A 15,887-nucleotide genomic window follows, 5' to 3' on the forward strand; every position below is an offset into this window, starting at 1 on the left:
CTTGAACACACGCCACTTCACTGGAACTGGAAGCAAGTCCATCCCTCTCATGTGAATCGGCAACAAAATTTCATTTTTTGAAATCACGCAACAAAATTTCCTGCCACCAAACCGGAGCTAGTCTGCTACTGCCCTCCTTTTGTCAGTGGATGGTTGCGCCTTCCAGAATCCAGCATCTCATCACCTCTCATCCCGTCCCAATCGGCCAAAAAAAAAAGTTGCTGCAGCGCAGCACAAGTGCACGGCAAGGAGCGACGCGACAGGATCCACGATTTTTCCAAAGCGCGGAGATCCGGGTGCCAGCCACCACGCCTGCAGTCCAGCACACCAGCCAGGCCAGGTTTCTGCTGCCCGCGTCGCCCGAAGTCCTGAACCCAAAGACTCCAGGGCATTGGAGGGGACGGCGGCGACGGCGACGGCGACGGCGACGGCGACCCGAGACAACCAGCCGACAAGTCGCCGTGCGGCGTGCCCGGACGCCCTGCAGGTGGACTGTACGACAGAGAGGCCTGTGCAGTGAGCCAGATGTGACGATTGGTCTGCTCATGGAAACCTCGGTGGGATGATCTCACTCACGTATCTTCTTCCCCTAGGCAAGTTGGTCCCATTCGTGGTACAAAAATGGTCAAGCGAGATTTGGTGCGAGATCTCTTGGTCGTTCTATGTGTGGTTCCTCAAATCAAACACCTCTTTAAGAATAGATATTCGGCATCACTTTCTTAGTAGAAATCTATCACCGATGGGGCAAAAGTTTGAAGGCATATGTGCCATTTTCCGCATTCCAACCATGTCCCGAGACATTATGCAACAAAGATAAAATCATTTCAAAAATAAGAGAACCATTCATACTTACATCGACACCCATTTTAGTGTTTATGGCAATGTAACAATAATGTATATCTGAATTGTAGGAGAAATACCAACTAAAGGTTGTTAGTGGAGCAGCATTACATCTCACTGTCACCGTTGATCCATTTGCGAAAGTAATTTGGTCTTATCTTGAGATGGAGTTGGTAGGGAATCCTTTTCACAACCCTAGTCACGCATGTCACTTGCACATAGCCCTATTGCCTCATGGTAAGAGATATGATTTTATCTTCTGTGGTGCACATTGGCCGTGGCTGCGACGACGATGGAGAAGTTGACCTCTCTCACTGTTTACCTCAGCTCAGCACACGTGTGGATCGAGCACTAGCTAACCCTAGCAGTGGACAGACGTCCACACACTTTGACACTTCACTAAAATAGCAGCACCAGCAGTAGTAATGCGTCACCCAAAATAATGCTAAGCAGCATCTGGCAGGATAGGATATGCAGTAGAACTCGATAATACTGCTGCTGAGATACGCCCAAGAGAGCATATTCGCCCCGCATAGCACCGTGCGAGAGAGCATTTCTCCTGGCCACGGTGTGCTCAGCTTGGACACGAGACCTTTGACAATTTTACGATGCTCAATACAACCATATACTACCATCTAGAACTCATATGTAATTATCGGATGGTTGAGATTTATTCTATACTACTGAAACATTGATCAGTAGTATGCGATAGTATAGGTAGTATAAAGGTAATATGAGAAAATAATTATTAATGTGACCCCTTTTATTTTTATTATTTTCCTTTCTCTTTCTTTTCGTTTTTGTTTTCATTATTATTTCTTCTATATCCGTTCCGGTGTTCCCCATTCTCACGAGCAGGAATGCTCGTCTCAAAAGCCCCTAGCAGGAATGTTGTTCTCAAAAGAATCTAAAAATTCTTCTCAATTTATATTAAGTTACTAATAACAATTTACATATTCTAATAGATGGTTAGATCTTTTCTATACTACTATTATCAAGTGGTAGTATTGTGCGTCGTAAAAGACCTCAGACCTTAATACTGGGCATGTAGGCATACTAACATCTGAAACCCTTGTGCGTTGGATACCCCTGCAGGGCGTCATCCAATCCTTTTGCGATGAGGAGATGGTAGCAAGTGGCAGCTGGAAGACGATGGATCCTTCTCCCTACGCATGATGCATAGGGAGAAGTGCAGTGAATGAGCGTCGCCACTCGCCATCAGCTCGAGCAAGCAGTGTGCTCGGCGAGAACCTCGGACGTACGGGATGCAGAGAAAAGGCGCCAAACATTTGAGTGGGTTGGATGCGTTGTTATGAGTCCCTGTGCAACGTTTGTGCTTGTTGGGGGTGGATCATCGTACAATCTTGCCGAAGTTGTTGAGGCGGTGGTGTTCCATCAGTCTAGTCATTCCTCATCAACCGCCTTATCCAATCCAAATGTTTTCTGGTGATTCGTTTTGTGGGAACATTCAGAGTACCTGACTGCTGAGACACCATTGTTTCAGGTCTCATTGCCCGTATCCAGAATGTTGATGATAGGTAGCAGATAAGATCCCTGCGGATAATCTTTCTAACCTTTATCATTTCGTGATGAGATGGTTGCAACTGGCACTTGGATGATGATCAGTCCTTGTTGCTAGTATGGAGATTGGAGAGACGTGCTTGCACAGTCAGTGACTGAAGTGCACTGAATACTGAGGTTGAACTCTCACAATCTATTTTAAAAAGTTGCTGACTGTAGGGGTTATCAGTGGCTATGAGGTTCCCTCAACATCCCCCCCCCCCCCCCCTCTGATATTTGAGCAATCCAACTTCCCTTCCCTTCTTAGAACGCGACCTTGCTTCATAGACGATTTTCTTCCTAGGAAAGTATGCGATAAAATGAAATGCTGTCGTTTCGATAAATGCCAGTTGAAGCTATCTCGAAGCAGAAGACTCAGGTCGCAGTGCGAAAGCAAAGCGAGTTGAAACGCAGAACTGGACTGCAGAGACCGGTCAGACCGGTCGGCCTGGGAATTCAAACTGCAGACCGGTCAGACCGGTTGCACAGACAGGTCAGACCGGTTGCACAGACAGGTCAAACCGGTCGCTCCCAGACAGCCCGCCAACAAAGCTCCAAATGTCAAATCTCGAGCAAACGAAGTCCAAATCGAACGAAACTTGGAGGAAGGCTTCGCATCTACCCCATGAACATATTCCCAAAAGATCTTTCCCAAAATATTAACAGATCGTGAGAAATTGAGGGAAGATCAAAGAGAATTGGGGGTTTCTCAAGAACCTAAAAATCTCAATCCGTGAGAACTCGCGATTCCTGCAGGTTTGGCACTAGACTAGATAGATTAGAATCGTCACAACGAGTCCATCAAACCACGAATCGAAGAACTTGACTCCTCCAAACACAAAACACCTCAAAGGAGGAAAAATCAAGTCCAAAAACACAAAGAGAAGGGGAGGACGAAAAGCTCAGCACACACGGGTGAATCTCAACACAATTTCATTCATAATTCACGGAGGAATTCACCTATACAAAAGCTAGAGCCGACCAAACCATCATCCACCCTCTAAATCGAAGAGATTAGCTATAATCTAACCTCCCTTTGCGTTGGAGACCTTGACCCTAACCTAGAGCAGGGGCAGGGAGAAGAAAAAACGAAGAGAAAACAAAAAGCTCAAGAGACTCAACTAGCCACGGGCTGGTGGGGGGTATTTATACCTGGCTGCTGCGGCCAGACCGGTCAGACCGGTCGGGTCAGCAGCACCCTGTACAGCCTCGATCGACGGCGGAGCTTCTTTCTTCGACTCGAAGTCTTTGCTGCGATGCCGCCACGTCGACGAAGATCCGGTCCGCGGTTTTGGAGGGTCTGCGAAACCCGGGTAGGTGGCCGGTTTTGAGAAAACCGCCAAAACCTCACGCGCGGGAAGATTCCCGCCTCCACGCCGTGGCCCTAGACGCCGTTCCCGCCTCGGCCTCCTGACAGCCCTAGACGCCGCCCGACGTCTGTCACCTCCTCGCCCGCAGCGAGGCCCTAGACGCCGTCGACGCCCGTCGCCTCCATCAGTCCTGAGACCGACGCCCGTGCCTCCACGACTTGGCGTCTTCAACCGCCGTCCACCTCCTTGGTTTTGTGGCGCAAACCAAGAAACCCGCCTTCCGTCGCCGCTTGCGCCCTCGATCCAGGAGTGGACGCCACAGCTTCCGCCCGGTCCGAGCTCCGGTCCCGGCTGCCCTTCACCGCCGTCCATCGCACGGTCTATCGGCCACAGCACCTCCACGGCAGCTCCCCGTCGACACTCGACGCCCGTGTACCTGCAATCCAAAGATCAAGCGCACGATCACACCGCACGGTTGACAATTCACTCATCACAGACAGGATAGAGTACTCACATTCCTCATATCAGTAACACCACGCGACCACGTCACCACCCCTGGTAAATATCGGGTTCTCCACCACAGAACATTGCTCGCTGCACAGTAGGTCTTGTTTAGATGCACTCAAAATTCTAAAATTTTACAAGATTCCTCATCATATTGAATCTTTGAACACATGTATGAATATTAAATGTAGCTAAATAAAATAACTAATTACACAGTTTGACTATAATTTGCGAGACGAATTTTTTAAGACTAATTAACCCATGGCGGGACAATATTACCTAATACAAACGAAAGTGCTATAGTACTTTACAACCAAACTTTTCACATATAAACAAGGCCTAAATAGAAGACAACACATTCAGTGGCTGCAGAAAAGTCGGCTACTGAACACCACATTTTTTTACCGAAATAAACCGAACGCAAGCATTTTCGCAGGCAGCACTTGCAGGCAGTCACAGGATATTCCGAGGAGCTACTCACCAAAACATCAGCCCTCAGGTTTCACCATGGAACAGCAACCTCTCTGTGCGCGAGTGCAAATCATCCATGGGCAGAGGCGCAGAGCTGCCAGATCGATCCGGGCGTTGTAGCGTAGCGGGCAACTTGAGCTTCGAAGTGGCCACATCACAAGCTCGACAACTTTTCGCGGTGTGGGCGGGCGATAAGAAAGGCACGCGCCTGGGCAGGATCGCGCGCGCGGTTGCTGTCCGCTTTGCACGCTGGGTGGAGCGACTGTACGCGCCAAGCTGACGGCCTCCGCATAAAAAAGGAAATGCAGGTAGAGGAAGCAACGCAAATGCGGCGCAATTCCGCTGATCCATGAGGACTTGTTCGATTTGTTTTTTGACGGGGATTGAAAAGGATGAGAGGGGTTGAAGAGTGCTGCTAGCGCCTTGGCGTTGAAAGCGTTGGGCTTGTAGAGTTCCTCGTAGGCCTTCACTACCGAGGTGCTTGGCGTTACCCCACGGTGGCCAAACCCAAACGCTGCATAGCTAGGATGATCAAATAGTGGATGATCAAATACCTCATATGATCAAAGGTTCAAGTGTTGAGCTCTTTTGTGAACACAGAACTTTGTGAGTACAGGATATATAGCTTGTAGGATTTGAGTCCCCCCTTGTTGATGCCCTCAGAAGAAGGAAATGTAGGTTGATGAAGCAGCACGAATGTGGGACAGTGATGCTTTTGGAATGGACACCTTGGAGCTAACTTCAGGAATGAAACATTGCGCTCTGGATATGCTTTGTAGACTGGTCAAGTACAATTCTTCTGTCGTTTCACCTTTTGAAACACAACCATTTCGTTAAGTGTGTCGTTGTACATACATATAACTCATCATTGTACAATTTATTTACAGCCAAGAGATCAAATGGCTCCTATCATTTGGGTGGCCAAGTTGTGCTTAAATTTGGGGGCAGGAACAGCTGCTCCTTTGTCGGCATAAGAAGGATTCAGCTTATAGCATACTCATAGTTAGGCGTTGAACAAAGGGAGATGCTCCTTTCCATTTGCCTGACATAAGACTTGGTTTCCTGCTCCATTTTGGTGCTAGCCCGCCTAAACGATGGCACAACTATGTTCAACTACTTTACAACTTGCAAAATCTTACTATTACTAATTGGAGGTTTCTTTGAAGTCTTCACATGAAGCCACCTAGGATCCTAGGTGGACACTCTAAAAAAATAAAGAAATCCTATAAATTCTCACAAATATTAGAAATATCTAGCCATCAATTAACAACTCTAATTATAATAGTCATCGGATCTGTTATCTTTTCTTATAAATTACCCACATCTGACATTATGAAAATAGACTAAAGTAACCCCCTAAACGTGTATCTAAATTACCCACCTATGCCATTATAAAAAAAGTCTAAAGTAACCCCCTAATCTTCGTGTAAATTACCCACTTATACCATTATAATACTAATAGCCCACTAAATTTACATATAAATTATCCAATTATATCATTATTAGAAGTTAAATTACTCCTAAATCTGAATTTAAATTATATAATTATAATAAAATATTGAAGTATCAATATAAAAATCTAAATTACTATTTCTATCATTACTAATATTATTGTTTATATAAAAATACTACCCACAATATGTCACCATGTATTTATGTATGATGGAAGATATAAGACTACCGATTCATAAATAAATAGTTCAACTAATCGAATACATGTGGAGGTGGGATGCAAAATGAAATCTATTGTAACTAAATAATAATAAATATATATTTTAGAGTATGTGTTAGAATATTTAATTGATGAAAAAGAGCTTGAGATACAAAATTATAATTATTAATTTCATTCTTATATTAATTTTAATTAGCCCGTGCGGGAGCACGAGTTGATAGGCTAGTATAGCCCAATTTCGAAACATACAAAGGTGTGCTGTGATTATTATTCAAAAAGAAGAAGAAAGGTGTGCTGTCCTCCCTTCTATCCTAAGCCCAGACTGTTAAAAGGTCACTAGGGACTAGGCACATACAAGACAAAAACCCTCATTCCCTGACATTTCCCGAGCTTCATACCGGCACCAATGGCTGACCAATATCTATGTTTGAAATTTAGGAGGTGATAAACAAATGACTTAATACAGGAGTATACACAGGACAGTACTAGCAAGTAAACTACAATAATCCATAATCATGCAAACCAGCATATACATTTTACTACTATCTTCTCCCACACACGCACCAGAAAAAGGAGTGAAAGAACAAGAGAGTAGCTAATGGTACAAGCCAAAATATCACATTCAGCACCTGGTCCATGCATCCATCCGAGATGGTAACATGGAAAGCATATACCCATGTCGATCGAGTGGTAGCAGCAACTTGCCAGCTGATCATCACCGGTAGGTAGCAACGCCTCCCCAAAAGCAGCGGCACGGCGCTTTACTTGTTACCACTTACCACTAGTAGCGCCTGCACCAAGCACGCGTAGCCTAGAGCGAGACCCCCACTGAGTGACTCCGACTGATGACGAGATATGGCCGGTACGTCCGCCGTCGCACGCGCGTCATCACACCGCTCGCCGGGGCCTCGCCGTCACCGCCAGCGGGGCGGCCATCTCGCACGACAGCCTGAGCACCTCCGACAGGTCGACGCCGCGGGCCGGGTCGGGCGACGGCAGCAGCTCGAACTCGTGCAGCAGCGCGGCGAGCCAGAACGCCACCGTGGCCATGGCGAGGCTCTTCCCGGGGCAGCTGCGCCGCCCGGCCCCGAACGGCGCGAGCCGGAGATCCGACCCCATCACCGAGAGCGAGGCCTCCGCTGCTCCGGCAGCGAACCTCTCCGGCCGGAACTCCGCCGGCTCGGCCCACACGTCGGGGTCGTGCGTGATGGCCCACATGTTCACCATGGCGGTGGTGCCGGCGGGGACGAGGTGCCCGTCCACGTGCACGTCCGACGTGGCGAGCCGCGCCCACGACAGTAGCGGGCCCGGCGGGTGCAGCCTGAGCACCTCCTTGATCACGGCGTGCAGGTACACCAGCGACGCCGAGTCGGACTCGGTCACGGCGCGGTCGCGGCCGACCACGCGGTCCAGCTCGCCGTGCACGCGGGCCTGCGCGTCAGGGTGCAGCACCAGCCGGGCCAGCACCCATTCCATCAGCACGGCGACGGTGTCAGTTCCACGGAACACCATTTCCTGCAGAAAAGCAAAAAAAAGAGAGATGCAACGCTCGCGTGTCAGAAACTGAAAACGTGCGAAGATGCCGGAGGAGGTTACGGTCGGAGGAGTGCCGGTTCGGTTACGCACCCAGAGGACGGCGACCATGTCAGGCTCGGCCAGCCTGTCGTCGCCCTGCAGGGAGAGGAGGACGTCGGTGAAGTCCACGACGGCGGGTGGGGCGGCGTTCCGGGCGCGGTGCTCGTCGACGATGCCGCCGACGAAGCGGTTCACGCGCGGGACGAGGCGCTCGCACCTGGCCCGGGTGCCCTGCAGGTCGAACCGCGCGAGCCAGGGGAGGTGGTCGGACCAGTTGAGCACGCCCAGCAGGTCGTAGCCTTCGTCCACGAGGCTCCTCAGCTCCCGCGTCTCGGGGCTCTCCCTGGCGGGGTCCAGCTCCAGGTTGTACCGCCGGCCGAACACCGACCACATCACGTTGTGCAGGGACGCGCGCCGGAGGACGCGGCGGACCTCGACGTCGCGCCCGGCGGCCGACATGTCCCTGACGGCGGCGGCCATCTGCCGCGCGATCACCGCGCGCTGCGCGCCCGAGGCAGCGACCTGCCACGGGGAGAAGAGGTGCGTGGACGCCACGCGCCGGAGCGCGCGCCAGTAGGCGCCGTGGGGCGCGAACCCGATGGCGCGGTGGAACAGGAGCCCGTACGCGGACTCCTTGATGGGCCGGTCCGCGAACGCCGGGCTGTTGAGGATCTCCCGGGCCACGCCCGGGTGCGCGGCCACCACCACCCGGGTCTCGCCGAGGGAGAACGCCATCAGCCGCCTGGCGCGCAGGCGCTCCGCCGCCGCCGCGAGCTTGCGGTGCGCGAGCCCCGTCATGAGCCACATGCTCCCGATCACCGGCAGGCCCCTCGGCCCCGGCACGGCCGCCGCGCCGCCGACCCGCCGTGCCCACCACCACCGCCCCCACGCCGGGCCTCCAGGGAAGCACCAGTGGAGGAGGCACGTGACGACGCAGGCGGCGGCGCAGACCGCCAGGAAGCCGGCGAGGCGGTAAGGCTGGTCGCCGCCGCATTTGGCGGCAAGGGATAGGTACAGCAGCCAGGTGCCACAGTCATCGGGGGTCGCCATGGCTTTAGCTAGCGCGCTTCTCTCGTGTTCCACTCTCTTCCTCACTCCCCTCGCTCGCTGAGGCTTTGAACTGGCGCTCGGCTTGAGGGGCAGGGGCCAGCCAGCGCGCCGTTTTATAGGCGCGGGAAAGGCGGCAAGCCGGTAACGGCAGCGCAGCGCACGCGAGGGGAGCGGGAGCGGGAGCGGTATGCGTTGCGGGTTCTGATGGCGGCATTGACGGCGCGGTTAATGTCAATGGCCGGGTCGAGATATTTGAAGTGGTCCGGCGGCCGTACGCTCCCCAATAATGAAGCCGCGCGGGGACGCGGGCGCCGCCGCCGGCACGCGCAACGGAACGGGGAGGGCTACGGCCGAGCAAGCGAGGTGCGGGGACACGTACGGCTACGGCGGCGGCGAGGGGGCGTGGTGGGCACGTGATGGCCATGCACACGGACGCGCCGGCGGCGGGTAGCGGTAGATAGTAGTACTACTATGCGAGCCGTGCGGCGGCGTGGCGGGAGCGCACACCGGTCGTGTGACCGCGCGAGGCGCGGGCGGCCGGCGGAGGGGGGCAACGCACGCGGGCGCCTCGCGCCTCGCGAGGGCGGCGCTACGACTGACTGCGCTAGGCAGCTAGTAGCGTCTCATCAGGGTCTGCCTCTACCTGGGGCTACGACGATGTTGCCCGCCAGCTATTGATCCGATCGTCGGCTCCTCTTCCTGCTGTGGACCTTCTTCTTCTACGAATTCTAGCTTCAAGGTGGTCGAGAACTCGACCTGTGTTAACTGTAAACTCGACTACTCGAAGCAGGCGACGGCCGGAGAATTTGCAGGCGAAACTCCTGCGTTCCACACGATCGAGCACTCACAAAAAAAAATCGCAAACAATTCTGGAAGCTGCCTACGAACAAGAAAACTTCTCCCATCTTTGGGGGGCAATCGGAAACCCTACGCATTCGGGCCGAAATTTCGTCCGTGTGCATAGAAGCAAGCACAACCCTCGGCGCGCGCGGATCAGGTGCCGTGCGTGCGACGGCCGTGACGTCCGTCCTGACGACAGGGAGGGGCCCCCTCGGTGCGTAATCTACTCCCAAACCTCTCCAACATGCACCAGTTAAACGTAAACAGCGGTGCCAATTTGGAGTAGAGACCTGTGGCTTCCATATTCCAAGGGAGGAGCTTCAGGTGTGCGGTGCCATGACGGGCCAGAACAAACCCCCCTGTCAACTGTCAGGAGGTCACTGTATGTCGGTAGTCTCTCCACACGCAAAACGCCGAGCTCGCCTGGTATAAAATACCCCGGGGGTGAAGCGAGCACCTATCGTACTTGCAGTCAGTCCTCGTCGGGATTTGCTTCCCCAGGTAGAATAATTCCGGAGAGCTTCCTCCAACCAAACCCGGCCTCCTCCTGCACGTCATTCTGTGGCTCGAGCATGCGAGCATCTCGGTTCTGTTTCGAGATAGAGATCTCTTCGGGATACGGATACGGTATGGTAGTAGCTAGCCCTCCGGGCGGGTGTGCCCGTCGCCTCAGCTGGTGCTCGCTGGAGATCAGTAGAAGTAGATCGATCACACGATCGCGTAAGGGTGATGGGTCTCTGAGGTAATCAGGTGCTACGCACTGGTCAGGTGCCGAGGATCAACACTACTGCTCGCGCTCCATGATGGATGGATAGATGGCGACTCGGGTTGTGGTTTTTATCAGTTCAGGCATCTACTACTCGGCAGACTCTGTTTTTTCTATTCCTGACATGACATGATATGATGCTGCATCCAGCAAGCGTGGTGGTGTGTGGTGGGTCAGAGCTCCGGGCGTCCACAAGCTTTCCTAGCATTCTGCGTCACCGAACCTGTGGCAATAATAGGGCGATGATAACTGAACGATTGCCCTGTCCCGTCACAGCCGCACAAAACTACTACTCGAAGAGTTCAGGTAGAAGCTTCAACGCCACGCTCCTCATAGATAAAGGCTCTGTTTAGTTGGTGAAATTTTTTGAATTTGACTAGTATTTTTATTATTATTTGACAATTAATATCCAGTCATGGACTAACTAGGCTTAAAAGTTTCTTCTCGTCATTTACAGTTGAACTGTGTAATTAGTTATTTTTTCAACTGCATTTAATATTCCATGTATGTGTTCCAAAATTCGATGTGATGGATACTGTAGAATTTTTTTTGGAACTAAACAGGGCAGCCTGAAAAAACACTAGCTGCTCGGATTGTCTATGAAAGTATCTATATATATATGAGCAGCCGTTGCAGCAGCACATGTGGTAAGATTAATTCCAGCAATTTTAGCCAGCCCAAGCCATGCATGAATCAAACCCAAGCCAAGTCTGTTCTTCCCAGTTGTGCGGAAAAGGGGTCGGCGAGAGGTCGGCCGTCTTGCGTCGGTGTTCCGGCTCCCGGTCGCTGGGAGACTGGAAAAACGGCTGCCGGCCGCCGGCTACCCGGAAAAGGTTTGGATTTTGGAAGGCGATCCGGGGCGGCGAGATCGGCGGCTGCCGTTTGGTGGCTTGCGCCTTGCAGGGAGTAGGGACGGCTTTGACGATTCCATCTTCTGCTCAAAACGTCAGAAGATCATTTGCTGCTACTAGCACTCTTGCGGCAGGTCACACGACTGCTCCGAATTTTTAGAAATATATAGTCTGTCACCATCGTTCCAGTTGCCACTGCCCGATAAGTGGTCCATTTACTTGCATCGTAGACTTGTATACCGTTTTAATCCGTTCCTTGCAACTTGCAACTAGGGCTAAAAAAGTTTTAAATTTTGATTTAGATAATCTAAGAGTCAGACTCTAATCTAATATATTTTTTGAGTTAAAAATATATAAAAATCAAATTGGATTGTGAAGAGACTACTAGGGCCATAAACCTTTACCACCCCACCAGACCACTTGAAGCTGCTATATGCATTGCGTGTCTTCGGCTCTTCGATCGTATGGTATATCCGATCATGATACTGATCTTGAAGGTACCCCAACGTATCCTTCAAATGGACAGTTGGTGATTAATCATTGTAATTTTAATTTTTGGATTTGTCACTAGAAATAATACAGGTACAGATCGATGTTCATAGTGGAGTTTTCTTATAATATTCACTACTAGAAAATAGGCTTAAGGCAAATATTCACTACTAGAAAATAGGCTTAAGGCACTGGTTGCAAGGAGCTTTTGGTACCCGGTAAAACAACCGGTGCCTAAGCTTTCAAAATTCACGCAAAATATTTTTTTTGGTTGGGACTTGAACTCGCAACCTCTAACATCGCACGTTGCTCCTTTACCATCTCAGCCACACAATTGTTCTGATCAAGAAAGATATATTTTCCTTTTAAAGTAACCAATGGATGAGCCTAAGGTACCGGTTGGTGGTACCACCCGGTACTAATATAAAAGTTACCACCCGGTACCTATGGAGAGCCTTAGATACCGGTTGATAATACCAACTGGTACCTAAGGCTCATTCATAAATTCCATCCACCCCAAAAGTACCGGTACCTGTTCATCTCCATACCGATACTTTTGGGGTGGACCTAAGGCTTGTTTTCTAGTAGTGATTACAATCTAACATCTTCAAAAATGTTGTAAATCCACAATAAAAAAATCAGATAGAGTTATGTATTGTTCATGGTATCGATGCACAGGTGTCTGTAGAAGGTTCTTGGACTTGGGACGTTGTCCATCAGATCTAGAGCCTGAGGCAGCGGTGGAGGACCCAGTGGCGGTCGAGGAAGAGCCGCCGGTAGACGAAATAGAGTGGCCGGCGACGAGCGCGAGTCCGGCCTCCATCTTGGAGTCGTGGTCGTCGCTGACCTCTTCAAGGAGAAGGTACGAGTAGGCGCTGGCGAATGTATGGGGAGGGGATTTGGACTTGATTACCGGCTTTACGTGGCGGTATTTGGGATGGAGACCACGAAGAAGATTGAGAACTTGGCTAGGCTCAGAGACGGGGTGGTCGATGTCGCGCAGATTGTCAGCGAGGCGTTTGAGCTTGGTGCAGTACTCGCGGATGGACATGTCGCCCTACTGGACGCCGCGGAATTCAGCCTCAAGGATCACAACGCGCTCGAGCTCGTTGTCGCGGAACTGGCCCTCGACGGCGGACCAGAGGGAGTAGGCGGTGATGTGGGGCTTGTGGATAATGTCGAAGACGGGCTTGGAGACGGTGGTGTAGATCCAGTTGACGAGGCAGTGATCAACCATGCGCCAGTCGGCGGTGCGCTGCGCCATCGGCGTCGGCGCCCGAACGTGGTGCTCCAGCCCAAATTTGCCGAGAACAGAGTCGAAGAAGGAGTGACATTGGGTATAGTTGGATTCCTCAAAGTCGAGGACGACGGAGACGTGGGAGCGGATGTTCACCGTCTGGAGGACGGCGGCTGATGCAGGCTGAGGAAGCTCGACGTCGGAGAGATCGTCGGAAGAAGCAGAGGAGTGGGCAGGGGAGTGCGCCATTGGTGCGGAAGCAGATGTGGTGCCGAACGGGTTTTCCAGGGAGGAAACGCCGGTCACTGATACCATGTAGAAGAGGAAATGATCAAGCCATGTTTTGTATTGATCTCTTCATCACATATAAATACATGTACAGATGATTGCCGGCGCAGCGAGTCAACCAGGAGCGAGCGCAGCGAGCGGACGGGCGGCGAACGCGCGCGCGGTGAGCGTGGCGAGCACGGCGGGTGCGCATGAACGCGCGTGGCGCGCAAGACGCGCATCTGCGGCCGTTACGCGAGGCCGTTGGCCTATGCCGACTAAGGCTACTCAGCAGTTCGTTATCAGTGTCATTATTTGCCCATGGAGAAAATAGAAATTCCTATATGCTGATGCTTAGATGAGGTACTTCAATTTTAATTGTAGGATGCAGATAACTTCGTCCATTAGGATACCTCTGTCAGCTCTTGTAGACGCCAAAGGCTGCTTCGTCCTTTAATTGATTTTTTTGGATGATTATTAGTTAACATCTGGATCCCATCTTTCTTAAACCACCAGTTTGAAAATGACTTAATTAAACTAGTGTGAAAATGATTTAATAAACTAGTTTGAAAATGACATAATAGCTATATATAGTTTGAAAACGACTGCCACAGGTCAACTTGGTGACCATTCCTACTTAAAAAAATACGTTGTTGAAGGGATTATTTAATAATGAAGTAAGAAACGGCCATAAGTAGATGGTAAGAAAACTTCCAAGACTTGGATATGGATCAGAACGGATCTACTTCATCAGTATATAAAGGGTAGTGACCAACTTAAGATTCTGCCCTAGATATGCTCTTTCTATTCTTGTACTTTTGTTGGATGAACACACCATGCTAGCATTACTGATTGCTTCTATTGTTGGAAAACTTCTCTATTAGACTATTACTCTTCTAATATATGGATTGCTATCGATTATTGAACTAATGAGCTGTGAGAGGTTATGCTCTACATATACGTAACAAGTTTCGGGCTAATACTTCTACAGTTGTGCACTCTTATGTCACCAACAAGTTTTATGTTCAGGATCATCAAATTAAGCATGATATAGAATTTGGAATTGGCTTATTTTTCAAGGAAGCTGAAACGGTTCAGCTGTCTCTTGGCCTCTGAACGTTTGATTCTTAGTGCCCCAGACGTGCATCAAGATTCATGCCCCAGGTATACATATGAGGTAAGAAAAATTCGTGTATTTTTTTATCATCCAATATATACCTAGATTTATCTGCACCTTAGTTATGGTCAGTTTAATTTAAGTTGTTGCTAGTTTATGTTGAAGTCACAACAGCTTTGTTTTGTAACTAAAGGCATTGCTGGTATGAATTGAAATACAAAAGTGAAAGAGTTTCCAATATATTTATATGTAACACTAGATTTTTTGTTAGTGCAAAACTGGAACATGTTTTAGCTTCACAAACCATATGAGAAGGCTATTTTTAAAAAAAAACCTAGTGAGGTGACCCACGCATTTGCGCGGCTAGTATTGATATTCTAAATATATCTTGCATTTTTATCTAATTATTATTCATAAACTTAAATCTTTCTCATTACATGCTACTTGCTTCAGTAATCAAGAGTGTTTATCTGCTGCTAGTGCAGTGGTGCCTCCTTTTGCCCTCTTTCTTTGTCAGTGATGTGGTCGCATGGCAAGCGCACAACCTTAGTTCTGTCATAACTGTCTATCTTCTCGATCTTAGCTACTACCATTCATTGTAGTAGTAGTAACATGTTTCTTATCTGCCAGCTCTTGCAGTAATGCTGCTCACTGCTCAGTTCAACTGACTCAGTTGTTCTTTTACTACCTTCCCTACTTTATAATCCTCTTGGTCGGCTATTGCTACTATGTTTAATTCTGCCGTCTATTACATGACACCATATGCCTCCATGGCCTAGTTTCTGTTGGGGAATAATCGATCCAAGTTTTTTGCTTTTTGGAAGCCAACAAATCTCCATAGTGCAGAGCACAAGATTCCGTTCAGAATTTCAGCAACCTATGTTCATGTTCAAGCCTGATAAGCTTACTATACCAATCATGGCCTGATCGATATTGTCCTGGTTCCTGATCTGCTTGTGGTGTTAATTTTTTTGAGCTTGTGGTGTTAATTGTGAGGTGCGGTAGTATCTTGTAGCAATGTTGGCAACAAACCTTTGGAGGGTGGTAGTCTAATATAGTACAAAGTCTAGAATTATCTTGTTTATTTTGACTAATAATAATATAATCGCGAGGGTGCATTTGAGATTTTGGTAATATAATAAGATATACTGTGGTAAATATGTTAATTGTTTGTGTAGCTAGTATCCTATAGGTATGCACGATATATTGCTTGATATGCAAAATGATGGATATATTTATATTTATAAATAGAAATATATTTTAATGGCACTGGTGGGTAATTTATAAACATGTATATATGTATTTTAGGCTATTTTTTCATATTGGCAGTGGTGGGTA

The 15,887-nt window shown here is 49.4% G+C and overlaps 2 protein-coding genes across 2 annotated transcripts; both read right to left on the reverse strand.

The window, feature by feature from the left end:
* Positions 1 to 6,764: 6,764 nt before the first annotated feature.
* LOC120661328 (cytochrome P450 78A9-like) lies at positions 6,765 to 9,170 on the reverse strand. Its single transcript, XM_039940151.1, has 2 exons — positions 7,984 to 9,170; positions 6,765 to 7,872 (listed from the first exon to the last, which is right to left on the reverse strand). Exons 1-2 carry the CDS (start codon positions 8,980 to 8,982, stop codon positions 7,246 to 7,248), a joined length of 1,626 nt encoding a protein of 541 aa, XP_039796085.1. The 5' UTR covers positions 8,983 to 9,170; the 3' UTR covers positions 6,765 to 7,245.
* Positions 9,171 to 12,535: 3,365 nt separating this feature from the next.
* On the reverse strand, positions 12,536 to 12,979 carry LOC120662775. The gene has a single exon (XM_039941853.1). It carries the CDS (start codon positions 12,977 to 12,979, stop codon positions 12,536 to 12,538), a length of 444 nt encoding a protein of 147 aa, XP_039797787.1.
* Positions 12,980 to 15,887: the final 2,908 nt, after the last annotated feature.

The sequence above is a fragment of the Panicum virgatum genome, chromosome 2N, assembly GCF_016808335.1.
Source record: "Panicum virgatum strain AP13 chromosome 2N, P.virgatum_v5, whole genome shotgun sequence".
NCBI classification, from domain to species: Eukaryota; Viridiplantae; Streptophyta; class Magnoliopsida; order Poales; family Poaceae; genus Panicum; species Panicum virgatum.